We start from the raw sequence: 26,054 nt of genomic DNA on the forward strand, positions 1-26,054 counted from the left end.
CATCCACTGCCACGAGTGGCACTCCCTCCCTCCTCTCTCCACGCGCGGGGCAAGATACGCACGGGCGCACTGCCTCGGCGAGGTCGACCTCGCGCACCGATCTGACAGCGGTTTGAGGGAGAGGGCGGAGGAGAGGTGCCCACCATCACCACCGCCAAGGAAACGGCGTTCGCTGGGCACGTTTCCCATCGTGTGCGGCAGGCAAGGCCTGCGGCGAGGGGCGGGATATGCGGGTTGGGGCGAAACAACGGGAAAAGCATGGATCTACGAAGAGGCGCACGAAAAGGGGGAGGGTGTGCGGAGGAATTTATGGGTACAGGAAGAGGGGGGGGAGAGGGAGGGTGTGTGCGCTGTTCGTGTGTGCTGCCCCTCCCCACCCGTGCCTTGTCCCCTCTCTCTATCTGTGAGAGGGAGAATAGAGATGAGTGTGCGTGTGTGTTGGGGGTGGGGAAGGTGAAGAACAACAACAGCAGCAGCAGCAGCAGCAGCAACCATTCTAGTAAGTGGGCGCCGAAAAGCGGATACGCAGAGACGATGCAAGGCCGTAGTGCATGCAGCACCGACAGACACACGTGCCCACCCGAACCCCGTTCCGTTAAGCAACGGGTGCTCTGTCGAATCTTGTGGTGGTGGTGGCTGATTTTGACGAGGGTGAGGAGCTCGTGGATGGGTGGGCGATCCTCTTATGCGTCTGCAGGTTCCTGTTAGAGGAGACAGGGGAGAGGCCACGATGTGGCAACAGCGGCGGTGGGGAGCTGGATGGCACTAGAGGCGGTAGGGGTCTGAAGGAGGCAGGCTTGTGCGAGCGCGCTGTCGGCTGCGAGCGGGGCGGTGTGTGCGACCGTACCGCAGGCGATGTAGTGTTGTTGTGGGATCGCAGAGGGTCACCAGGTCGTTCTGCGGACGCTGCGCCATTCTTCCCACCTCTGTTGCTCACCCCAGCCGCCCGGTGGCGCCCCGGGAGAGGCTGCGACGCTGCAGAGGCTGCCACTAAAGGCGTCGTGCCGCGGCGGGAGAGAGGCGTGTGCGCTGGCGTCGGTGAGCCTTTTCGGGAGGGGTGTGCCGACGCCCCGCGATCAGGGCCTGCGAGTCGCTTCTCTACGCGGTGTCGTACGAGTGCCGGGGGGACTGGGGAGACGGAGCGGACAGGTGGATGTGACCGCAAGGGCGGCGGGCTCGACGCACTGCGACCGCGCACGCGCGAAACGAGCGGTGCCGCTGTGCTCTGCGAAGCTGTCAGCAGGTCCCGCACACGTTGACCGTGGATCCACAGCTCCGCCTTGGCCGATGTTGGTGGAGACGACACCGGGGCATCAGGGCCAATGTTGTGGCAGCTACCCACATCCGCGGTGTCCTCGCGCGGGTCGGTGGCGGCTTGCAGGGCATCCCACGCCGCGACGAGCTCCTTCAAGTGGTTCACAATGCGGGGAAGCTCCTTGGCCACGCGCCGCCGCGCTTTCTCTTCCTGCAGCAGCTGCTTCGCCATGTTCACCTTCTTATTCAAGAGCCGCTCGCGGCTCGTGGCGCGCATCTCAGCCTCCTCCCGGACAATTTCCTGATAGTTGTGCACCAGCGGCGCGGCTTGCTCGATGATATGCAGCCGCAGACGCAAAAACTCAATCTCGTCCGCCGCCTGCTCCCGCACCTGCTGGCACGCGGTCAGGTGGCGCTGAAAGCTGAGGAGCACCTTGCCAGACGGCGACGATGGTGGTGGTGGTGCAGCGACGGCCGCCGCCTCACGCGCCTCGACAACGCTTGCATTCTCCTCGTTGACCTCATCGCTCCGCTGCTGCTGTCGTGCCGCGGGGACCGCCGACTCCTCTGACTGGAACGTCTCCAGTAGTTCTTCCTCCATCGCCACGCGTAGCTCCCCGTCCGGTGCCACCGCGTACGTCTTGTCGCCCGTCGCCGCGTAGTAGGCCTCGTAGACGTCGCGCAGCCGGCCCATTGTCTTCTCTACCAGGATGTCCTGCTGTGTGCTGAGGTGAGCCTGAAAGGCAGCTCGAGCGCGGCGGACGTAGTCCAGCACCGGCGCGTACGAGGCGGCGCGCAGGACTTGGCGGACAGCTGGCGGCAGGTACAAGCCGCCGCCCGTCCGGTGCGCATTCTTCTGTTCACGGGCGCTGTCGCTATCATCCACCGCCGCCGATGACGTGAGTCTCGTGCTGCTCTTCAGCGATGGCGGCGGCGTCGGCATCGCGTGAAGCAGTTCCACGCCGGCTGCAGGGCACGGCTGCTGCTGCTGCTGCGCGGCCACATCCGCCACGTACGCGGCGTGCAGCTGCCTGTACCGCGCGACTATCTCCTCCGTCGTTTGCCTGTACGGCTCCGGTTTGAAAGGGGCGAGAGGCGGCGAGCAGATAGAGGTCTTGGCATGCCATGCGACGGCACTCTCGTCAGGGCTGTTGCTATGGATAGAGCCACTGGCCTTGCCTTGGCTCTCCGCCTCCTCCTTGCACCGGCGCGGAAGGGAAAAGGGTGACGAGGCCTTTGGAGAGGGCCTTTGCACAGACATGGCCCGCCACAACACCTCTAGCGTGTCGAGTGCGTGCAGCTCCTCCTGCGCCTCCAGCTGCATGAGACAGTTGTGCTCGTCGATGCTGCGTACAATGGCCTCGGCTTCGGCTTGAATGCGCGTGAGAGTGAGATCTTGGTGGGTGCCGTATGCAGTTATGCTCGACACGTCCACCTCCAGCACCGTCGCGCGCGCCGCCTCGCCCGGTGGCGTGCCAACGGGGCTCCTCACTACCGTCTTGGCGTGAACACCAGCGCCCTTGGCTGCGGCGAGGACGCCGGTGGACGACGTCGCTGTCTGTGCGGTGATGCGTGCCTCCGTCGTCACTGTTGTAGAGCTGCGCGTCGGCCACGCCGAACTACCTAGCTCGCCTTCACCGCCGTGCTTGAGCGGCGCGTGATCGACGTTGCTGTCGCCGCCACTCAAGCTGTACTGTGTGTCGAGGGAGCACGAGGCAGCACACAAGAGCAGCTGCAGTTCCTCGCGCGTGGCGTCCTGCAGCGAGGTTGTGGGGCGGTTGATAAGAGACGCGATGGCGTCTGCCTCTTCATTGCCACCAGAGCTGCTGCTGCTCTCTTCGCACTTGTCGCTTGACGGCGCTACCAAGGCTGCAGCGACGCCGGACGTCTTGGGCGATGTCAGCGGCGAGACGAAGCCGGAGGAGCGCGTGGACGTCGCGCCAACGGCGACAGTTGTCTGCAGCCGTCGATCCACCGCAGATTCCCAATCAAGGCTGACCCGCTTTCCGAGCTCGCTGCTGCCACCTTCCTCCTCGTTGCTGAGGTACTTGGCACGATACGCCGCACGCAGCACCACCTGCTCCTGCGCGCTGCGGTTGATCATCGCACGCTGCTTGCAAAGCAGCTGCAGCACTTGCAGCCGATTGTCGGCGAGGCGCTGTAGCCGCCCGAGTTCCGCTTGCAGTTGCCGACGCACGCCTTCGTGAGTGTTGTTGTGAAGCAGGCGACGCAGGGCATGAGCCGCGGCGATGTGCGCATCGCCACCGCTGAAGTTTGCTCCCTGCTCGCCGTTGCCCTCATCGGCCTCTAAGCCCACGCCGCCTCCCTGATGGGCGCGCTCTTGCTGGTGCTGCTCGTCGTCGTTCTCGCCACGCTGCCCCGACGGGCACGAGGCGTTGATGAGTGTGACGAAAGAGGGGAGAGAGAGATACATAAACTCTTTGCCGCGTGACGGGGAGATGCCTGCTTCCGCATCGCCACCAACGTCGCCGTTGCTCCGCCGAGCGGCCGCCGACTCCGATGCCGTGTCCAGTGACCCCGCTTCATCGCCCCTGTTGCTACTCCTGCCTCCGTCGACGGCGAACGGGTGCCGCTGCTGCGTCTGTGCGTAGTGCTCTCTCAGTAGCGACACGATCGACGCCACCTCCGGCTGCCGCGGCGCTTCATCCAGCCTCACGGCGAGGTGGCACACGTCCCGCAGCAGTGCGTCGTTCTCCGCAGCCGCGTTGGACTCAGCGGCCTCCTGCAGGGCGCCGAAGTCGTCGAGAAAGGGCAGGAGAGCACCGAAGAGAAACGCATTCCACTTTTGCTGCCGGTCGCGCGAGGCGATGCCCATTCGCTGCCACACCGCGTATACACGCTTGGCGACGGCAGAGAGCTGCTGCACCGCAGGCGCGACGCGCGGGTCCGCTACATCTATCGCGGCATCGATCGCAGGTGCGGCGGATGCGCGACGCATAGGGTGGGCGGGGGGGGGGCGAATGGTGCACAGGCTGCAGCTCGCGGCTGAGGCGACCCTATTACTTTGCACGCTTTTCGAGGCGTATCGAGAGAGGGAGGGGGGATGGAGGAGGAGGAGGAGGAGGGGGGGGTGCAGCCGTACAGAAGCGTCTGATATATATGTATGTATGGTTTGCCCTTTTCTCAAGGAGACAACGGCGTCAGGTCTGTCTGTCGTTGTGCCCCTCTACCGTCGTGCGTCTCTACGGTGGTGGGGGAAGCGTAAGGGGCACTTACGCACGGCACGCACGCGGACCTGTACAACGCACGCGCAGCCTGCTCCCGTGGAAGAGCTGCGAAACGAAACAAGTGGCGCAGCGCTTTCCTTGCGTGCCCCCAAAAAAGACATGCAGAACAGAAGAAGGGTAAGATGAGTAGGTGGTGCTGTGCAGTGGTGCCGCGTGGCGGCGGGGGGCGGTCGTGTAGGGTCCTACCACACGCGATCCGCGATACGGAGCGCGGTTAGACGAGGAGGAGGAGGGAGCGAGAGGTGAAAAGGGAAAGACATCGAGTCCGTGGGCGAGAGAAAGGTGTGTGCGTGGGTGCACACGCTGAAAGGCTGCGCTCATGCAGGAGATGGGCGTCCAGATCCGCAAGCATGTCCACGGCGGTGGGAGTGGTGGTGAGGCGGGTAGAGAGAGTGAGAGGGGGAGGGGAGGTGATGAAGCCACAGCGAAACATGAGCAACAAAAGGCAGGCAGCTGCAGCAAGAGGGCGGAGGGATGCCCAAGAGGGCGAAGACTTGGAGACACGCCACTTCGCCCTCCCTCCCCCCAACAATATTTGCGATACCACCGTTATCGTCTCGTTCGTCTTTCAGAGTGAAATGAGGAAAGAAGCGGCGCTGTGCGTACGGACCCGGACGAGAGGGAGAGGGAGAGAGACAAGCCGGAGAGGGAGGGAGGCAGGTGGGCATATCATCATTGGTGATCGTAACGAAAACAGAAAGAATGCACGCGCGAGCACACATGCACACGCACACAAGATGATGACAGAAGATCGTTCGCTCTCTCTCTCACGCGCGCCCGCAAGCGCGCTTACTTCGTCACTCGGTCATGTCCATGCGCACACGCACTAAAAAAAAAGAAACATGAAAGACAATCAAAACGAGAGCACGTGTGCGCGGTTGCTGTTCTTCCGTTCCTTGTCCCGAAGCTGTCCGTCTCTCGCTGCCTTCGTCGATGCCCCCCGCTCGTTACTCAGATGCGGTGATCTGCTTTGGCTCAATGACGGTGATGACGTCCGGCAGCGGCTCCGACGGGCCGTTGCGGCCAGTCGAGTCACCGGGCAGCATGATCTTGACCTTGACACCGATGCAGCCGGCGCGCATGTAGCAGTGGCGGCAGGCGGAGTCGACGAACGACTTGTGAGCCGTACCGGACTTGATCATGTAGCCGTCGCGGAAGGTCATGCTCTTCGCACGCTGGCCCTTGATCTTTCCACCGACGGTGACCTCGCAGCCCTTGGCACCAGACTCCATGACGTAGCGGATGATGCCCATGGCGGCGCGGCGTACCTGCAGGTTGCTCAGGAGCTTGAAGCGAAGGGACTCCACCTGCGCCATCGCAGACAGGCCGCGCACCTCAACGCGCTCAACGTACAGCTGGAGCTTGCCCTCCTTGTAGTTGAAGCGCTGCTGAATGCAGGCTGTCAGCTCGCGGATGCGGCGGCCGTTCACGCCGAGCACCTCACGGGTCTTCGTCGCCTTGATCACGATCTCCGTGCGGAGCGTCGTGACATGGTAAGAGACACCGGAGAAGCCCTCTTCGGCCAGCTCGCGCTTGAGAAACTCAAACAGCTCGGCGTAGAACACGCCATCGCGGATGATCATGCGCTTCTTAGAGAGCGGGCCCATTTTCTCTGCGGGGTGAGAGAGAGAGATGCTTCCCAGAAGAACAGCGTCACTGCTCGGCGGCAGCGCACCGGATGATGTATCAGTGCAGTGGCGTGCATGTGCGCAAGGCCATGGAAAGAGATAAAGAGGGAGGGTGGTAGGGAAGTGATGAGCGGATGGGTGTTGCACAGAAGGGAGGCATGCCTCCATGAGGCATGTCACCCTCACCACAGTGTACTTGCCGATCCGTGCCAGTCTGCCCAGATCTAACCTGGCAGAGACAGACACCGAGAATGACGCGGCCGGCACTCACGGGGAGGTGAGGAACCAGAGAGGGGGCATCGCAAGACGGTGAGGGTGGTGACCTCCAATATCGACAAAAGAACCACAGGCGATGTCTTTCTCGTCTCCACAACACGTGCGTATGTGCGTGCGCGTGCTTGTGTGTGCCCCCCCCTCTCTCTCCCTCTCCCCCCGTGTGCCATGGCAGGTGGACGTCGTGCCACGAGACAGAACATCAGCCAAAAAGACAAAGGAATCGTGCCTAAAGCGTGCCGGTGTGATGATGATCATGGGGGAGGCTAACAAGTCTGCACGCGTACGCCGAGCGGGGTGACGTTACCTTCGTCTGTGGCGAGGAAGTGGTGCGCACATCACACATCTATGTGTATAATATACTCGGAAGAGAAAGACGACCGACGAAGGCGGGGGCGGGGTCACGACTGGCCGCATTCCTGGCCGTCACGCGCGCCATCTTGCACACCTTGACGCAGCCCTTCACGGCCAAATTTGCCGAGGAAGAGGAGAAAGCGAGATGGACGCTGTGGGCGGAGATGTGGAGGTGACTGCTGAACTTCGTGAAGGCTGCCTCCATGGGCACACCCACACCGACCGGGGTGATGGCGGCGCAGAGCAGAGAAGCGGTGCCCTTCCGCAGAGCGGCAAGCGGGCGCACATCTGGTGGAGTGGCACTCGCGACAGGCAGCGCCTGTGCTCCAAAGGGCAATCGGTGTCATCTTGATGACGGACATCGCGATGGCTTTCGCCAGTGCACGGTCAGCTGCCCAGTTCCACAAGATCGATGCCACTCGCCAACGACACCAGAAAGGCATACTAGCAGTATGCCAGCGTAAAGTTCAGCTCCACACGCATGAGCACGGCTAGGATCGAAATGCATAGCTGGTATGCTATGTGGAAGGTGGCCGGGCCCAGCACGGCTGGGGGAGGGGCAAGGACGTTCTACATCGCATAGAAGACCGCTGGAGGGCATGCACGGACGCCTTCCAGAAGAGCTGGCAGCGAATTTGCGCTTGAAGGGGCGACAGCGAGAACGTATTTGCTGACTCGGCCGTCTCGCCATCCCTGCGCGCATCCGCATTTACCTGCGCTGCTTCCTTTGTAGCTGCCGTGGCCGAGTTCGCCAACGCACGTTCCTCTAGTCCAGATCGGCCCGTCACCGCCACCAAGACACTCGCCCTCGACTTCACGACGGCGACACTGCCCGGAGTGTGCAAGCCGATAAAGACAGCGTCGCTACCGCTTTTCGGCGCAGCCGGGCTCCTCATCGTTCTGATCGTGAGAAGGCTTGACAGCAAGCAACACGCGTTCCGCGTCTTCAGCGGTGTCTAGTTCGTCGCCGAAGTTCTTCGGGCCTGAGCCCTCCACTGCGCAGGGGCAGGAGTGTATGCCATCCTACAAGAGTGACACCAGCCGCTTCCGTAGCTCCACCGTGGCTAGCGTGTGCGCGGCATCAAATCTATTTAATCGGGATGCTGCCGACGCCGGCTCGCCAATACCACTGCTGCTGTGACGCCCTTCTTGCTGCACATAGACGCCTTAGGTGGTGGGTGCCGCACTCCGCACCGACAAGGGGATCGAAGCGATGAAGGCGAAGCTGCTGGCATGGTGGGAAGGGCTTGGCGCGTACGTCGGCCTCGTGCATGCTCTTCGTAGTGCGTTGACACCCTCCGCTGGCTGCCCTCTCTGACAGAAATGAAGCGGCGAAGAGACTCGCGCAGCAGACACGGCTGCGAAACCACTCAAAACATCACCAACAACGGTAGAGATGGGTGGGGAGGGGTGAGAGGCTTCCGGTGCACGTGCGCCCGTGCTGACGTCTGCGTATGCATGCATGGATGGAACTCATCGAGAGGGGAGGGGGGGGGGGCAGAATACGAGCGACTCGCACGCACGGAGGGAAGGGGAGGTGAAGGGGTGCGTCACGGTTTTTCATGGACGCAACGCGACGACAATATGTAGCTAAAGCGCGCACATATCGCGTGTGAGCAGAGGGCGCCGAGGTTGCCGCTTGCTCACTTGCAAAGAGCGGATCTCTTGTGGCTGCACCACCTTCGCCACGTGCGTGTGTGTTTGTGTGGGTGTGGGCGGCTCTTCACCACCTCTCCACATATCCACTCCACCGTCCGCGAGTCATCATGACTAACCATACGTATGTGCCTCTCCCTCCTCCCTTCCCGCTGGTTCGCTCGGCGAGTTTGAAGGCCGCCCACACATACACACACACACACACATACACATACACATATGTGTAAGTGTATGCATCAACAGAGGATAACACCCATGTGCAGGCTCGCTAGTGCTTGAGTTCTTCGTCCTCTGGGCAGTACACTTGACACCGCTTTAGACGCTTGAGAACGGCATCGATGTCGGTGTCGTCATCGACGGCCTTGCCGCGTGACGGGGTGGGCGTCAGAAAGCTGTTGTGCGCCTCCGAGGTGGAGGTGGACCAGCTGTGGCGGGGATGGGCAGCACCAACGTCAGACGCGGCTGCCGCCACCGCACCTGTCGATGGGGCCTTCAGTGCGCCTGAGGAGGAGATGCTCGGCTCGTGCTGCGTAGTCGGAGGCGGAGATGACGAGCTCGTACCCGGAGGTGCGTTGCTCTTGGCTGCATGTGCTCCTAAGACTGGCTTGCGAAAGATTCGCCAGCTCCACAAGCCGCCATCTACTTTCTTCGATGCTGCCTCACTTGCGGTTCGCCAAGCTACAGCTTCGTTCGGGGCCGCCTCGTGGGCGTGCAGCCCGGACCTGCTGAAGCGTTGTTCCTCCTCTTGCTGACTATGCTTCGCCTCCTTCGCTGTGGACTTCTCCCGGTCCGACGCCGCCAGCTGCTCCTCGATCGTTGGCATATCCTCCATCTTGTTTGGGTACCCGGGGTGCCACCGACGCAGCACCACGCTAGGGGAGCAGTCGAATACGTCCTTGCCAAGCCGCACATTCACGTCGTTGTGCATCTCACAAACGTATCGTGAGACGGTGAGCTTGTCGCGCACGTCTGGCGGGTGGTCGCGCACGTACTCCCGCATGTGGTAGGCACACCAGCTGCACGCGTACACGTGCGCCCACGACTCAATAAAGTTCTTCATCGCAGTCTGCTGCACGGCGGACGGCTTGTACGGGTAGACGGCAGCCGAGGAGTGGAGGATGTTCCATCCCGACATGCCCAACTCCAGTGGCGTCGGGCACGCACCAGGGATGGTGGTGAGGCGCTCGTGTACGTCGTCGTCCGACATGGATGATTCGTACGGAGCGAGAGAGAGCGAGAATGGATCTTGGCTATGACGACGGGCACCGCTTGTTGGTGCGTGTGCGTGGTCTTAATGAGGGTAATAAGGAGATTGTGGGGCTCGGTGAGCGAGCAGGGAGGGAGGGGGAAGGGACGGCGATTGGTGAAAAGGGTGAGAGATGTGGATGCGTATGGTGCGCTCTTGTGCTTAGAGAGAGGCGAAGGGAGGCGAGCACAGCGAGGTACAAGCAACGCTGAAAACAATGAGGAGTGAGCGGGCCAGGTGAGGTGAAGGGAGCCAACCAAAACAGCGACACCGGGAAGCAAAACAGACGCGCACGCACACGCACACGCACACGCACACGCACACGCACACGCACACACATACATATTCATCTCTGCTGCCCACACTGCTTATGTGCGCTTCTCTTCTACGTTTACGGGTTGTATTATCCCATCCCAATCACGGGCGCGACACGCGTTGATCGCTGAGTTGAGGAAGAATCAGCACACACACAAAAGACCTATACACGCATACATGTACACATATACACTTATACGTACATATGAATGTATATGTATGGGCGTATATATATATGTGTGTAGTAGGTACACACACACACCCATATACATATGTGTGTATATATATATATGTATACACTGTATACGCACATATATATATATATATATGAATATATATAGGTATATATACCTACGTACATGCACGCACTGCACCCACGCGGAGCCGATCCAGTAGACGAATGAGGGGGAGGGGGAGGGTAGAGAACAGCTGTTCACGGACACCCACGCACGGACATAGGATGCTTACAGAGCCCTTGCGCGTGCACCTCTCCCTCTCACACTCACACACACACACCACGCCTTGGCTTTTGGCACCTTTCACTATCAACATGAAGTCCTACTGGATGGCCTTCATGCGTGCCATGAGTTCCTCAACAGACGCACCGGCCATCTTGACGTACTTGTCCTCATCTTCGACCGCGGCGTTGTCTGCTGCAGTGCCAGCGTACGCGTACTCCAGCCCGCTCTCGCCCTCCCCGTTGCTGCCCAGTAGCGCAGCGGCGATATTCGCCACCCCACTGTGGACAGCGAGGGAGTCCTTGCCTTCGGCTTCCACCGTGATGTCCCACTCGGCCGCGCACGCCTTCGCCCGCGCCTGCGCTGCCTGCCGCTCCTTCTCCGCACGGTCTGCGCGCGCCTTGCGCGCGGTATAGAGCGGGTGCGCCGCCTCACCCATTTTCCGAACCTTAGCCGCGTAGGCGGCCTGCCGCTCCCCGCACAGCGCGTTGCGGCACTCCGGGTTTGCCTTCAGCTCGACACGGGGGAAGTGGTCGCGCATGGCGTCGTAGCCGACATACTCGGAGACATCGCCGAATTGGAGGAGGTACTTGAGCGTGTTCTGCGCCAGGAAGCCAGCAACGATGCCCATAGTGGTCGGCAGCGAGGCCGCGCAGACGCCCTCCCGCTTCGCCTCTGGCAAGCCGGTAGCGACCACGAGCGGTGGACAGCACTCATAGCAGGGGGTGACGCCGGGAAGCAGCAGCTGAATGTGTCCGCTGACGGCGTTCTCGGCGACGCCACTCTCCATCCACGGCACCTCGTACGTCAGGCACGCGAGATTCACAGTGAGGCGTGCCTGGAAGTTGTCGACGCAACACAGCAGGAGGTCGATCGGTGAGTTGGGGCTGACGCCGCCCTTCGTGAGCGCTTCCGAGAAGCGTTGCCAGTGCTCTGTCGAGGTAATGTTGTAGGCGTGCGGCTCGATGACTGTGTCGGGGTTGATGCCCTCGAGGGTCTCCTTGGCGGCTTCGACTTTCTTCATCCCCTGCTGTTCGGGGCGGTAGAAGAGACGGTTCATGTTCGCCATCTCCACCGTATCGTAGTCGAAGAGAAGGAGCTTGCCAATGCCGCAGCGCGTCAACATCTCCGCCACGACGGAGCCGACGCCGCCGGCGCCGATGATGGCAACCGCCTTGTCGCGAATGCTCTCGTAATCGTCCACGACCCCCATCCGCTGCAGCGCCATCAGGCGGCTGTAGGGGTTATCGTCGCGCACCTCGGCGCTGAACCTCTTCGGCGCCGGGGAGGAGGATAAGGGCATGGCTGTGACGAGGAAGAGGGAGGCGGCAATCGACGGTCGAGGCGAGGCTTCGATGACGGCGGCTGCTTACCTTGTAGGCGCGAAATAGTAAAGGATCCAGAGTCGCTCCAAGCGCGCAACCTTTAGCGCAAGACGTCCGCGCACACGTGATCCGCGGACTTTTGTGTGTGTCTTGCCGCGGCGAGGTTGGGAGCTGATGCCGGTGGCTAGTGCAGGGCAGTCCGTGTATGTGTGCTTGCAGTGCGCGGTGCGGCTCGCCACAACACAAGAAACCAAAATAGCGAAGAGGGGCACATGCTAAGAGTACGTGAAGTGGAGAACCCCAACGGGGTGCTATCATTTGTGCGCGTGCACCGTTGCCGGCGCGCGTAGGCCGGTGATCGTCACGACACCCGCTTTACACGAGAAGGAAGACAGCAGGGGAAAAAATGCTTCGATGTCGCCGTGCGACGCCAAGCAACGCGGTCGGATGAGGTTCACTTCCCCTCGCCGACCGCTACGAGGGCCGTGTTTGTGCGTCCGCTTGTCTGCATGCGCGTGCGAGCCATCCAAGTGCACGCGTACAGTGTCACGCGAGCAGAGACGACGGAGGGGGGGGAGGGGCGGAGAGAGGGAGTAGCGACACTGCCCGCCGCCACGCACTCCCTGCCCGCGGCACCACCACCATTTGCCTGTTTACTCCCCACCCACTCGCACTGTACTCATCATCATCATCGCCGGTTCAGTTCTGCGTCGGCCCTCGCGACATGGAGGCGACACAGCTGGCAAGGAACTCGCGCAGCTCAGCATCCTGCGCGTCTTCCTCTCCCGCCTCATCGTCCGCCTCGTTGGCGGAGGTGTAGGTGCGCACAAACGCTTCGAAGTCGAGCGGGTACATGGAACTGAGAGCAGTGGCTGTGGGGGTGTGCGAGAGCGGCAGTGACGCGGAAGGCAGCGCGGCACCTGTCATGGCTACAGTGGGGTTCCCCGGCAGCGACGACGCCGTGACGCCCGTTAGGAAGTCAACGCTTTTGCGGGCCGCGTGAACACCGCCGGCATCACCGCTACAGGTGCCCGGAGTGTCGCCACCGGTCATGACCATCACCAACTCCGACAGGGACGCAGTCCGTCGCGGGGTCGCGTACGCAGAGTCGACGGTGCTGTTACTCTCGCGGGACAGGCGCCCCACCATCCCTGCAGCTGCGGTGGCCGCACTGGTGCTCACAAAGCTGGCCTCCACGTGAGACAGGGTGCCGCTCGTGGTGCTGTTCCCGCTGCTCACGGGCATACCGTCGCGCTCCCCGTTCTCCCCATCGCCGTGGCCTGGTATCGGCGTCGCCGCCACCGCCTCTAGAGCGCCACCGTCGCCCTTCAACGCCCGGTGGTGCGTGCTGGGGCGGGGCGTGTTGACAGCGGAGCTGATGGCGGTTGCGATGCTCGTGTCTGCGGCTCCGCCAGGCGCGCCGCCGGAGCCAGAGGCTCTGCCGCCGCTTGGCGCCGAGTCCAGCGCTGCCACGTACAGGATGAACGAGACGAAGGCCGAGGCAGGGACAGAGGGCGCGCTGTTCGTCACCAAGAACGGACGGGCTGCTGCACCACCCGTGCCGGGTAGGCTCTCGTGCCTCGCGGCGTCGGCCGAGGCGGTGATGCGCCTTTTCTGCACCTCCTCCGGCGTGATGCTCGCGATGATGATCGGCACACTTTCCTCGCCCGTGAGGAGGTGCAGCTGGACGCCGAGCTGCTCTGCAAGCCACGCCGCGTTCTTGAAGGGCTTCACATCGAATGTTTTGCCAGGAAGCGGAATGAAGTCGGCTGTTACGGTGGCCGATGATGCATGATCCGGCGCAGATAGCACGGAATTGCGTCGAGGGCTCAGCTGCTGCTGCTGCTGCGGCGGCGGCGGCGGCGTATTAGGAAACGGTGTTTGCGGCACCTCCGAAGGGCCGGACTCCGTCACCGCTGCTGCACCGTCCGCGTCTGTCGCCGATGGTGAGGCGGCGCGCTCGAAGAAGCGAAAGAGGGTGAAGGTACTCTCGAACGCCGTCACCACTGTGGAGCTGCCGTCTGCTGCCCTGATGCTGCCCGACGGTGCCGCGGCTGAGCCGCTCTCGCGGCCGCTTGCTGCTGCTGCTGCTGCCGACGAGGACGATGACGACGACCCCGACTGCCGCACCGAGCGCAGCTCCAGCCCACCGCTCTCTGGCAGCGTCAACGCACACTGATTCGCGCTGGATGGAAGCGAGGCGAGAAGACTGCCGTACGCGCGGGCGTCGCCACACACCTCGAAGCGGTAACGCGACAGATCCGCGTAGACACTGGTCGGTTCCCCCTCTGCGAGACGGAGAAGAAACGTCTTTGTGAGACTGCGCCCATAAGTGCAGTGCCACCGCACCACATCCGCGTCCGTGCGACCCTTCCAAAGGCAATGGTCGGCGTCAGAGCTGTAGTTCCCCGCGTCGCTCGCCGCCGCCGCCGCCGCCGCCGCGCTGTCGGAGGACTTCGCGGTGCGGTACTGAAAGTCAAGGCTTTGCACGTTGGTGTTGTGCTGCCGCAGCACTGTCGCGACGAGCGTCTTGGTGAGCAGACACAAGTAGGGCTTGGGGCCATCAGCGCTGGCATCGTCTGCCCTACCCTCCGCGGCTGCATGCGAGGTCGCGAGGCCGCTACCATCATCAGCGCCGCTTCGGCGGGACGGGAGCTCCAGTAGGAAGCGGTCAAAGCAGCGCTCGTGCACCCGCACCGCGATGTGCCCGTTGCGGCTTGGCGACACAGCGCTGATCTCGATGCCGTCGCTCAGCCCCACAATGTACACGGCATCGCCGAGACGACTGACGCATGTGAGAACACTCAGGAGCACGCGAATGTTCGGGCCACTCACTGTGAACTGGAGTGACATGCGCTGAAGACGGCTTCCGCTTTCGTCGTGATAAGGGAAGAGGAGGGGATGGCGGTGGTGGTAGTGGTAGTGGAGGTGGGCGTTGCGCGGGAAAGCAGGACGCCGAAGCTTTCTGTGAATGTCGGATGGCTTCGCCAGCTTCGCTGACGTCTCTGCCGCTGCGCGTGCGTTGTGTGTGAAGGTTGATGTGGACAGTCCTTTGTAGTCGAACTGTTCAGCAGACACAGCTGTGCTGCTTCGTGGGTGCGTACTCCACCCGCACAGAGAGGGACACACACACACACACATCAGGTGATAGTGGCGGCCGTGGGAGGCCGGATCAAGGGCGTGTTGAGATGAGGGCAGAGGCCGAGGGAGGTGAGGCGGGTCGCGTGAGATGAGAGTGCGGGAGGAAGCCGAGGTAGTCGCGCACACGGCTGCACGCACGTGCATCCTACTCTTCCGTGTGTGCCTTCACTTCATAAAATCATCGAGAAACATACACGTGTGCAAGAAGAGGGTGTGGATCCCGTTGTGGCGCAACCGCGGCCACAGCACCGTTTCCTTCAGTCAGGGAGACGCACACCTGTGGCGGCGCGGCACCCACGATTCTTCTGCATCGGTGACGCAGATGGATCTTGGAAGGCACCGAGCCCCCCCCCCCCCCGTGAGCATGTCGGCGCGCATGCACGCATTCGCGTTACGAGGTGGGTCATTCAGTCGTGGTCGAGGGTGAAAGACAGTGAGCTGACAACGACAACATGGACAGCAAGGACACTCCACCACATCGACATGCGTAGACTGTCTCCCTCACTCGTGTAGGCGCACGTGTGCATGGAGGGTTTACTAGAGTGGTCTTGTCGGGCTGTAGACGTGCCGTGCGCACCCCTCTGCTTCCACCCCCTTCTCTCTCGCAACGCACACAAGAGGGGCGAGGCGGCGGAGAGCACGCAAAGACGTCAGAGATGATATTGATGGTCCAGGCATTGGCGCGATAGAGGAGGCGCAGCCATCTACTTCTGCAGCCACGTCTCCGCTCCGCTGAGGCCGTCTCCATCTCTGCAGATTTGGTGAGCACAAACACACACACGCACACACACACCTGCCCGCCGCACCGCACCCCCTCTGGGGTATCCAGCCGAGTCGGGCCACATAACGGCGACTTCCCCACATGCCGAGGAAAGAGAAAGGTGAGAGTCGCAGCACGCGAAGATCTCGAGATGATGTGTAAAAGGCGAAAAGGACAATACACTGGCTACTACTACTAGAGTGATCGCATTAAAAGACGCGCTTGAGCGGATCGACCGCCTCTGCTGGTGCCCCCCTCCCCCCTCGCAGCGCAACGGGGCACAAGCAGACGCGTGCGCGTTCTCACGGCGAACAGAACTGAAACACGATGGTGCCTCCCCCCTCCCTCCCTCCCCGAAGGCGACACAGCACGCCATACCGCATCCGCGCTGACATCACTGCATTTGCGCGAGACTTCGTTTTCCCGCTTCCTTCCCGCTCGTAACGGGCTCCATCTCGATCGCCGGCCCAACGCGCTTCGCCGACGGAGACGATAAGCGCTTGATCTCCTTCGACGCCAGACCAGGGTTGAGGAACTTGGGGCAGGTGATGCTGCAGTTGAAGATGTTGTGGCACATGTTCACCAGGTTGCCCGTCTCGAACATGCGCACGCGCTCGTCAAAGTCACGGTCGAGGGGCTCGACGAGCCAGCGGTATGACTGCAGCAGCACAGCAGGACCCAAGAAGTGCTCACGGTTCCACCAGTACTGCGGGCAGGAGCCGGTGCAAGAGGCGCAGAGCACGCACTCGTAGAGTCCCTCGAGACGCATGCGGTTGCTAGAGTCGACCTTCTCCTTCAGATACCACCGGTTCACAGTGTAGTTCGCGTTGGCGGCGCGCCGCGTGAGGAGGTGCATCGCTGTTTTACTGTTGTCCTTGGCCGTGTACAGCTGCGGCGTCTTGGCCGTCGAGTTCTTTATGAGGTGGCGGTACATGTACAGCGGGCTGCTGTAGTTCGCCAGTTGGCCAGGGAGAGGCGCGGACGGCATTTTAGGGTTTCACGTGTGCTTGCTGCCTTTTCTGAGGCGGTGGCGACAGCGGCGCGTCTGTGTGTCGAGTGAAGATGAAGGCTGATGAGGGTAGAAGAGAGGTTTCAGTGCAGTGTGATTCATCCCAAACATTCCTCCCTCCGCGTGCGTGTGTGCGTGCGCCCGTTGCCATCTCGCCTGGGCCTGTAGAGTCCGTCTCTGCACGCGCCTCGGCGACCCCTAGAAGGCGACAGGGATGGAGGGATGGGAGGCGTGAGGAAGGCAACGCAGCCCCTCCCTCCCCAAACATACAAGCAGCACGACCCGGTCGTGCACCGAACACACATGCACGCAGATACCGGGGGCTTCTGCGATGGGTGTCTGCTCTGCTGCACACGGCGTTGCCGCCACCCCCGCTCCACCCCCAACCTTGGCGTAGCGTGCGCCATCGATGATTTTCTTTGTTCGTTTGCTGGATTGCTGTGCTGTTTTTCGCATGCGCCGAAAAGAGAGGCACGCGAAACACGAAAAACGAAAAAGGAAAAAGAATTCGGAGCAAACGAGACACACACTGCGTGCCTTACCAGTTCCAGCGGTGCGGCGCATCACCGGGCTTCACCGTGAAGACGGAGCGCAGGTAGCCGGCCTTCTCCTTGCCCTGAGCGTCCTTCTTGATGGCGGCGATGAGGGCGGCGTCGATCTTCTTCTGCAGCTGGGCGCGCGCGTCTGACACGGGGGTCTTCTTTCCCGCCTTGGAGGTCTTCTTGGCAGCCTTCTCCGCCCTAGCCTTCTGTTTGTCGCCCATGAAGTCGCCCTCGCTCTTGGTCAGCTTCTCTGCCTTGGGGCGCTGGAACACCTCGGGGGTGATGGGCGCCGTGTCAACGCTGGAGATGTCGACCTTGGTGCTGGTGGCGATCACGTAGCGGGAGTCGATGCGGCGGATGGGGACGCCATTGTACTTCATCGGGCCGGACACGACCAGCGGGCCGTTGTGTGGCAGCTGCTTCAGGATCACGGCGCGGCGACCGCGGAAGCGGCCGGCGAGGATGATCGCGATGACGCCGGGAGCACAGCTCTTGCGCAGAGTCGTGTACTCAGGGCTCTTGCGCGACACCTTCTTCGCCGCCTTCCTCTTCGCGGCAGACGCAGCGGACTTGGTGGCGGCCATGCTTGAAAGCTCTGTGGGACGGGTAGGAGAGGGAAGGGGTGAAGCTGGTTCCGTGCCAGTATCTCACTCTCTGTGGTTGAGTGTGTGTGTTTGGATGCAGGTGCAGTGGCACAGATGAAATATGTTTTTATTTTTATTTTTTATTGGGAAGGGCGAGGGGGAGGGGGATGGGTATAAGAAGATCGACTCACACCACATATGGGCAGTGCCGCGAACATGGAGAGCGAAGGAAACGTAATTCGTGCACGTGCAGGCCCTTGACTGTGGGCATCACCCCCCCTCTCTGTGGAAGCTCGAAGCCGGCGAGGGGACCGGAGGTGCGGCGGAAGCCGGGGAGGGGGGCAAAGACCCGCTTGAAAGCCCATCAAACGGGGGTTTCCTCTGCAGACCAGCAATGCCGCGGGCGCTTTTTCATCTCTCGCTTGCTGCGTTGCTTACTGAGTTATGCCTTGTCAAAGGGCTGAAGTAAAAAAGACGCAGACCCACACGCACACGCACACCCACACGCACACCCACACCCACACGCACACGCACACGCACACGCACACGCACACCCACACCCACACGCACACGCACACGCACACCCACACGCACACTCACACGCACACCCACACCCACACGCACACGCACACGCACACGCACACGCACACGCACACGCACAACACGAGGAGCATTATAAGGAGGACGGTTGTGTGCACTGGAATGGTGGTGGCACTGCGCTATACGAGGGGGAGGGGCGTGCATATGTGTCTCCACAACAAGAGCGACGACTTTGTAGTATAGGGTGAGGGATGCAGGGAGAGAGGCAGACAGAGAGAATGCGGGCGGTGCTGCAGGCAAGGAGGAGCTGGCGGCGGTGGTGCCAGCCACAAACCTTTGGGGCTATCGACCCCCCTCCTCCTCCTCTTCCTCCTCAACACGCACACACGTCGTCAAGCCTTTTCCAGCGCCTCCCCTCCTTTACCCCTCCACGCACACGCAAAGACGTGCACACAAGCAAACGAGCATTAAGAAGGAGGCGAACACCGACGCGCGCACGATGGAAGCGAAGAGAGAAAGAGGGTGGTGGGCGGGAGGGAGGGAGAAGCCATGGCGCGGTCGCTGTATCGGGTACGGCGCCGGGCCGTATCGGCGGTTTGGAGGGGGAGGGGGTGAGAGCGGAAACACACACGCATGCACAGAGGAAACGGTCTTCACACGCAACAGCGGAAGGACCCCCACCTCCCCACACAAACAGATGAAGGAGCTCATCAACGGAGAGGAAAACAAAGGACTCTCATGCTTTATAGACTGAATGTGCGTGGGCGCATGTGAGCGCATGCAAGTGCGCACGGCTTCGCCTCTCTGACCTCTCGCGCGCACGTCGTTTGGTGTGAACGGCACAGTGAGAGGAGGGGGCTTTCCAAGACATGAAACACACACACACACACACATATGCATACAAAAACGGACACGCAACCACCGTTTGCAGACTCATATGTAGATGTAGATATATCAAGAGAGACACGAGGACGGGGAGAGGAGAGGCGCCTGCCTGAGAGGAAAGCGAAACTGGAGAGTGGTGAGGGAGTAGAAGAGAGAGAGCCAATACATCGAGGAAAAGGGGGGGAAGGGGTGAGGAAGAGGAGGGAAGGGGATGGGGCGCTGCGGTATTCGGTGTGGCGGTGGTCGTTGCCGTTGTCGACGGAGGTGAGCACACACGCACGCACACAGAGAGAGAAAAAGAAAAAGGCCATCGAGACGAGGAGGGAGCGGAGGCCCCGAGGGGGGGGGAGTGAGCGAGCGAGTGAGTGGCGGGCAGCAAAAACGGGAGTTCGGGCAGAGAGCGGCGAGCGAGAGGCTAGCCTGGCGGAGGTCTACAAGGCAACGAAACCAAACACGAACAGCAAACGCAAAGGCTTCGCCGTGGCGGCGGGCGTGAGAGAAAGAGGTTGTGCTCACCATGTGTGTGTGCGTGGCGGGGGGGGGAGAGTGCATCCTTTCTGCCCTCATGACCACCACGAGGTCCACTGCTCAGACGTGCGCACCCACGCACGTAGAGCAAGGTTCCCATTTGCTGTGGCTCATACAAAACGGACATGACGTACAACAAAGAAGGCCGATACAATCACCTCCCCTCGCCCCGTCCCGCCCCGACACACGGGCGCCAGCAGCCATCGTCGTGTGCGGGGAGGAGTGCATTGCGACGTGCTCAGTGAGTGTCCTCCTGTGTGCATGTGCGTGCGTGCGTGTGCGTGTGTGCCGCATTTCCGCAAGCCATCGCTGCCACAAAACTGCCATGACCTTTCCGCAGACTGAGGCGTATGATGGACGCGTGCACTGCATTACGGCTGGTCCTTGTCTCCCTCTTCTTCTAGACGTTTATCTACTATCTTCGTTCCTGACGCGCTGCCCCTCGTGCTGTCTTACCCCGACGTCGTCTTCGAGGGGGAGGGCATGATGCGGTGCACGCCGCCAACACCTCACTCTTTGAAGCGGGTGAGGAGAGGAGAGGCTGCACCGGATCCCCTGTGTATGGTGCGCTGTGCTCATCAGCGGGTTGCGTTTCTGCGGAGGGTGGTGGTTGGAAAGGATTGTAGTCGAAGAGGCCGGCCACATGCTACGTGGTTGCTCTACTTGGCACTCTTCGCCGCGGTGGCGTAGACCTCGGTCATGTAGCGGAAGAAGTCGAACTCGTTGCTGTCCACCCCGGTCTGGTAGACGTAGCGAGAGGCAAGCCACATGGCGCAGATGGCGTGCTGGTAGTTCTCCGGCACGCGCTTCAGCATCAGATCCACCGGCACCACCTCCTTCAGGGTCTTGAGTGCATATTGATCCATCACGTAGCGGACCAGGTCGCGGTTCTTGAAGATGTCGCTGCTCAGCATGCTTGCGCGGATCTGCACGTTCTTTCTGCTGAGCGCGTCGGCGATGAGCGTCTTGGACTGCTGCGGGTCCTTCTCCCACTCGCGCCAGATGGCATTGAACTCGAGCTTCGCGTTCTCCTCAATGCGGTCGAGGATCTCCTTCACGTACTTCTTGTAAAACTCCGGCGCATCCGTGGCGCTCTTGGCGGACATGTACTTGGTGTGCTCCTCGTCGGAGAGGCAGAGGCCTGCAAACACCTCTAGCGAGGAGGATGTCACGCCACCCTTGTTCGCCGACGCATCCTTGATGAGCGTCACGCCGCACTTCTCGAGCGCCAGACGGGCGTCCTGCGAGATGAACAGGTTGGCACCTTCCACAATGATCTTGAACTTCAGCTGCTCCGGCGACAAGTTCGCGTACTTGCCTTCCATCATGGACTCACCGTCCGCGTTGGGAATCTTGAGAAACCTGCCAACGTTTTCGAGCGTCACGCTCCGCGGGCGGCCGCCACATGGAACGAAGACATCTGCGTCAGAGTACTTGAGGAAGTGGAACTCATTACGCAGGCGAGAGCCGTCCTCGACGAGGGAGCCGTCGGGCAGCTTCACATTGCGGTCCTCCGTCAGCACCAGGAAACCCTCCGGCGACAGCTTACTGCGGTTGAACTCGCGCAGCGGCAGACGGTGGTGGGCCAGGCGGGCGAGCTCTTCACGGTCGATGCCCTTCGGGTCGTGTAGCGAGGCCGAGATGTCCACCATGCCAACCATCTTCTCCTTGCTGCGCAGCAACTCGTTCGAGCCGAGGTCGCCGTCCGGGCCACCGGTCTGGAACTTGCGCATCTCCGACTCGTTGAGGCCGAGCTTCTCGTAGATGGACGTCACGTAGGCTCGCACGCTGTGCGTCGTCATGCCGTACACGTCGTGCGGGATGCCGCCAAGCTCGGGATCCTTGCCAGTCGTGAAGGACTTCCACGACTTGTAGCCACGCCCCTTGCTGTAGAGCGCGCCAGCGGCCGGGAAGGTGCCGGCGGTGTTCTCATCCGGGCCGAGGAAGATGATCTCCTCTGACTTGAGCCCGTCCACGACGCCCTTTTCGCCAGGGATGATTACATCGAGCAGAGCGTCGACGTACTGGAGGAAGATGTGCTGGCAGCGCACCTCGTCGAACTTGTTTAGGTAGCGGCTGGAGACGAGAATCGTGCCCTTGCTGCCGCCCTCCGGGATGTCTTTGTTTTTCAGCAGCTGCGTGTGGGCGAGGTTGTAGTTCTCCTGGAAGACGGAGCGCTTGTTCCTGCGGTAGTCACGCTCCTTGCAGATGATCATGCGCACACCACCACGCGCGATGTCGGTGAAGCGAATGTGGAAGCCGCGCCACTGCCCACCAGCGAAGAGGAAGACGCCGTGCGGCACACGGGGGAACTCGAGCTCCTTGAGAAACACCGGGTTCAGCCGGAAGGCGAGCGCGGCCTTCTCTGTCTTGCAGAAGTTGTGCTTGATGATCACCTCGTTGAACTTGAGGAAGCTCATGAACAGCGTGCGGTCGTACTCCGGGCGGTCGTCCTCGCGCAAGCGGTGCGTAATTTTATCGGCAATGGCAGCGCGGCGCTCGGGCGTGGAGCCAAGACGGAAGTCTTCGTAGATGAGCTTTACAAACTCCGGGTAGAGGGCGATGACGGAGCCGGTGTAGCGCTCGGACATGACCTCCTGCGTCAGTGAGCTTCGCAGGTTGTTCAGTCGGTTCACGCCATTCGGCTCCTTCGCCAGGATCGCCTTGAGGTGACGGTAGTCGTCTGTCGTCGGGCTCGGAGTGAAGTACATGGCGAAGATGACGGCTGCGTCGATGAACACCGTCTCCTCGCATGACAGCGCGCCGGCCTCGTGCAGACGCGTGATGGCGTTGAAGGGGCGGTTCGGCAGCAGCCCGACCAGCGAGGCCCGCTCCTCTATTTGCTCAGCCGTCGCGCCGCGGATCTCAAAGCCGTACACCTGCACCCCGTTCGAGAAGCTGTAGGACACGCTCATCATGATCTCAGCCCCCTCGATCTCTTGGAAGATGGACAGCAGCGAGGCGACGTAATTCGTGCGCTCGACCATGGTGGCCATCGTGAAGGACACATGCCCCTTTTCCACCTCCTCGACGTGGAAGACCGGGAATACAGAGCTGAGCTGGCGGCGTAGTAGGCCACGGATAATGTTCTTCTGCTCCTCCGTCAGTTGCCTGGCGGCCGTCTGCGTCGGCAGTGCCGGGCTTTTGGGGTTGACATGCTCCTCCTCGCTGCCGCTCTCGACGAAGGGCTCGATGGAGGCGTTGTAGATGGCGAACTTGCGGTCCTCGCTGATGTAGTGGTGCGTGTTACTGCCGAGATGAGGATCCTGGTTGAGGGACACGAACCGCGCCATCTTGCGCAGCATGCGCAGCTTCTTCTGAGGCTCGTTGTGGCAAATGTAGAAGGCGGTGCGGTGGTTCTCGTGGACGTACTCGAAGGAGTCGCCCATGCGGAAGCGAGCCTCTGCGGTCAAGAGGCCCTGCACGTGGTCGATCATCTCCGCCTGAGAGAAGTTGCGCGGGTAGCTCGATTTCTCGAGGCCGCTCACAAAGGTATTTGCGAGGGACTCGACAATGTTCTTGTCGAAGACAGCCTGCGTCGTAACAGCCTTGATGATGGCGTCCCGGTCCACCAGCGGCGACGTGGCACCCGAGGAAGCGAAGCGGCCCGGGGTGGCAAGCGGGGCGAAACCGAGCAGCGTCATGGCGGTGACGGTGTGGCTGGCCGGGAAGGCGCGGCCACAGAGTCGGGCCACGGCCCGGGAGGCGGTGTAGCGCATCATCTTTTTTTCTTTCGGTTGATGTCGAACTTTGTGTTGTTCTGAGAGGTCGGATGACGCTTACGAAAATAACGTGCACGAGAGAGCAAGGAGCCTGAGGGGAGGGGGGGAGGCACGTGACAGCACGAGTGTGCGCGTGCGGGTGCGAGAGAGAGTGGGAGGGGGTGAGGGTGGGGGAGGGGGGGGGGCAAGACTACCAAGAAGTCGTTTTGTGTGTTAGGGAAAGTGCAGTCCGGCAAGAAAACACACACTCGCGGGCAGACGCAGACGGGCAGGGAGAGAGGGAGACAGAGAGTGACACGAGCACGCCGACAAGAAGACTCGAGCAGCAACAGAGAACAAAAAACAGAAAGCGCAAAAAAAAAGAGAGAACGGTAATAAGAAGTGACAGACTCAGAGAAGGGTTGCGAGCGAGGGAACAGAAAACGAAAGGCAAGTAGACGGTGGAACAAGAATTATGTCAACAGAACAAAATAAGGCACGCGATGAGTCGGTTTGGGCTGTGCGTGTGTGTGCGTGTGTAGGAACTCTGATGCGTTTCTTGGCGTCTCGGAGGGTGAGGGATTCGAAAACAAGCGTGACAAGAAAGACGACAACAAGACCAGGCTGAAGACGGACAGACAGATGCGGGACAAGCACACGAAAAGAAAGGGGAGGGTGGATGGGCAGACAATGAGAGCAAGCAGACACAGTGCGACAGAGAGCGATGATTCCTGGGCAGGCGACTGCTTCGACTCCTTTTCCTTTCGTTTTCCCGTAAGTAACGCACTCGTTCCGTAGGCCCTTTACAAAGAGAGGGATGCTGCGAGATTGAGAGGAAGCGAAGGATGATGCTCAGAAGAAAACACACCGCTAATGCCACAAGACTGCCTCTCCGATGGGTGGGGGTGGGTGTCTGGGTGGGGAGGTGGTCTTGTTTTTGTCTTAGTAGGGCATGCACATATGTGTCGCAACGTGTGGAGTGTTTGTGTGTTTTTTCTTTAACGTGCAGCTGCGTTACCTTCTCGGCGTCGTCACGTTTACATATACGTACGTATATATATATATATATATAGATAGATAGGGAGGGAGGGATGGTGAAAGGATGTCTCCTTGTGCGTGCGCGTGATATAAACAACCCCCAACAACAAATCAAAAAATAATAAAAAAAAATGAAAGTGACGTCCCGACCGCAGCTGGGCGCAAACAAACACACACACACACACAAACAAAATCTAAAAACAACACAAGAGAAAAAAAAACGGTTTTCCCTTTTTTTTGGATATTTTTAAATTTCGTTTTTGTGTGTTGTTTTCCCTGACCCGTTTATGGTGGTGGTGATGGTGGTCTGCGTGTGGTGATCCTTTTCTAAAGCAGCACACAGGCGAAGGAGGAGGATAGACAAAACACAACAAAACACAACACAATAAAGGAACCACCTATAATAAATACGTTCTCTTTTTTTGCTTGTGTGTGTTTTGTTTCCTTGGCGTTGCACCTCTCCGTCCGTCTTCGTTCTCCTTGTGTAGCCGGCCTTGGCTGGAACGCTGTACGTCGGTTTGTGTGTGCGTGTGTGGGACGAGGGGAGGGGGAGGGGGGGGCTCAGTTGCCGTATCTGCCTTATATTGCGTGCGAGTGTTCTCGCCTTCAACGTATCACAGTCGAGGGTGGGCGTAGGTTACGTTACGTACGTCTCGCGCTCTCTCTGTGTGTGTCTGTGTGTAAGAGTGTTTGTGGCTGGCTGGCTGAGGGGGAGGGGTGACGGAGTAAGTAGGCTGCTTTCGCTTGTTACGTCTTTATATACGTGTATCGTTTTCGGTACTCACGCAAGGTTTGACCACGCGAGTGGAGGAAGGGCGCGGCGGCTATTCGCGAGGAAGCGATCGCACAAGGGCCACGCGGAAAACAAACAACGATAACACAAGAACGCGCGGAGCTCCACGAGCGATGCTGGAGCGGGTGAGATGGGAGACACTCACGACGACGCCGATTCGAACAACACGAGCCGCAACGCGAGAGAGGACGGAACGGGTAGAGCTAACGAAGAACAAAAAGGAGAGAGAGAGAAACGGGGATGGAGAGGGAAAGGCGAACAGAAAGACATAAAAGCGGAGCTGCTACACCAGCCCACATGGGTGAAGGGGGAGGAGTGGTGGTGGTGGCACAGATGCGTGGAGAGGGGAGAAGAGGGGGCGTGGAGGGACGTGATGGAGAGCTTGATGGAGGCGCACGCGCATCCGTCTCGATGTGGTGGATGGAGAGAGAAGGGAAGAGCAATAGGTGGCATGCATCGGTGCACACACACACACACAACCGTACGTCGGTGTAAACGAGGAAAAGCGGTGAGTGGGGGGGGGAGAGGGAGGGATTGGCCAGCAGCACCACCGCCGCCTTTGTGTCTCTGTCTCGTTCTCTCCTCTTGTGCTCGTGGCGCCTCGGTTACACGCTTTTTGCTTTTAGACACGACATAATCCACAGTAAGTGTACCAACTTAACAGCAGCTGCTGCCGCCTGCGTCGGCAGTGCGCCTGTTTGCCTGGCTGTGCGTAACAGCGCTGTGGGGGGATGGAGGATGGCGTCGGGAGGACGCGGCGACAATAAAAGGGAGCG

The 26,054-nt window shown here is 60.7% G+C and overlaps 8 protein-coding genes across 8 annotated transcripts; all 8 read right to left on the reverse strand.

Moving 5' to 3' along the window:
* Positions 1 to 595: 595 nt before the first annotated feature.
* LINJ_15_1000 (conserved hypothetical protein) lies at positions 596 to 4,213 on the reverse strand (the record flags this gene model as incomplete). The annotated part of the gene is made up of 1 exon (XM_001464396.1): positions 596 to 4,213. The coding sequence occupies one exon, from the start codon at positions 4,211 to 4,213 to the stop codon at positions 596 to 598; it is 3,618 nt and encodes a 1,205-aa protein (XP_001464433.1).
* Positions 4,214 to 5,449: 1,236 nt separating this feature from the next.
* On the reverse strand, positions 5,450 to 6,109 carry LINJ_15_1010 (putative 40S ribosomal protein S3; the record flags this gene model as incomplete). The annotated part of the gene is made up of 1 exon (XM_001464397.1): positions 5,450 to 6,109. The coding sequence occupies one exon, from the start codon at positions 6,107 to 6,109 to the stop codon at positions 5,450 to 5,452; it is 660 nt and encodes a 219-aa protein (XP_001464434.1).
* A 2,572-nt stretch (positions 6,110 to 8,681) lies between these two features.
* LINJ_15_1020 (conserved hypothetical protein) lies at positions 8,682 to 9,620 on the reverse strand (the record flags this gene model as incomplete). The annotated part of the gene is made up of 1 exon (XM_001464398.1): positions 8,682 to 9,620. One exon carries the CDS (start codon positions 9,618 to 9,620, stop codon positions 8,682 to 8,684), a length of 939 nt encoding a protein of 312 aa, XP_001464435.1.
* A 912-nt stretch (positions 9,621 to 10,532) lies between these two features.
* Positions 10,533 to 11,735, reverse strand: LINJ_15_1030 (putative NAD/FAD dependent dehydrogenase; the record flags this gene model as incomplete). The annotated part of the gene is made up of 1 exon (XM_001464399.1): positions 10,533 to 11,735. The coding sequence occupies one exon, from the start codon at positions 11,733 to 11,735 to the stop codon at positions 10,533 to 10,535; it is 1,203 nt and encodes a 400-aa protein (XP_001464436.1).
* A 721-nt stretch (positions 11,736 to 12,456) lies between these two features.
* LINJ_15_1040 (conserved hypothetical protein) lies at positions 12,457 to 15,042 on the reverse strand (the record flags this gene model as incomplete). Its single annotated transcript, XM_001464400.1, has 1 exon — positions 12,457 to 15,042. The coding sequence occupies one exon, from the start codon at positions 15,040 to 15,042 to the stop codon at positions 12,457 to 12,459; it is 2,586 nt and encodes an 861-aa protein (XP_001464437.1).
* A 1,010-nt stretch (positions 15,043 to 16,052) lies between these two features.
* On the reverse strand, positions 16,053 to 16,646 carry LINJ_15_1050 (putative succinate dehydrogenase; the record flags this gene model as incomplete). The annotated part of the gene is made up of 1 exon (XM_001464401.1): positions 16,053 to 16,646. The coding sequence occupies one exon, from the start codon at positions 16,644 to 16,646 to the stop codon at positions 16,053 to 16,055; it is 594 nt and encodes a 197-aa protein (XP_001464438.1).
* Positions 16,647 to 17,205: 559 nt separating this feature from the next.
* LINJ_15_1060 (putative 60S ribosomal protein L6) lies at positions 17,206 to 17,793 on the reverse strand (the record flags this gene model as incomplete). Its single annotated transcript, XM_001464402.1, has 1 exon — positions 17,206 to 17,793. One exon carries the CDS (start codon positions 17,791 to 17,793, stop codon positions 17,206 to 17,208), a length of 588 nt encoding a protein of 195 aa, XP_001464439.1.
* Positions 17,794 to 20,405: 2,612 nt separating this feature from the next.
* On the reverse strand, positions 20,406 to 23,468 carry GDH (glutamate dehydrogenase; the record flags this gene model as incomplete). The annotated part of the gene is made up of 1 exon (XM_001464403.2): positions 20,406 to 23,468. One exon carries the CDS (start codon positions 23,466 to 23,468, stop codon positions 20,406 to 20,408), a length of 3,063 nt encoding a protein of 1,020 aa, XP_001464440.2.
* Between the last annotated feature and the right edge of the window lie 2,586 nt (positions 23,469 to 26,054).

The sequence above is a fragment of the Leishmania infantum genome, chromosome 15 (assembly GCF_000002875.2).
Source record: "Leishmania infantum JPCM5 genome chromosome 15".
Classification (NCBI taxonomy): Eukaryota; Euglenozoa; class Kinetoplastea; order Trypanosomatida; family Trypanosomatidae; genus Leishmania; species Leishmania infantum.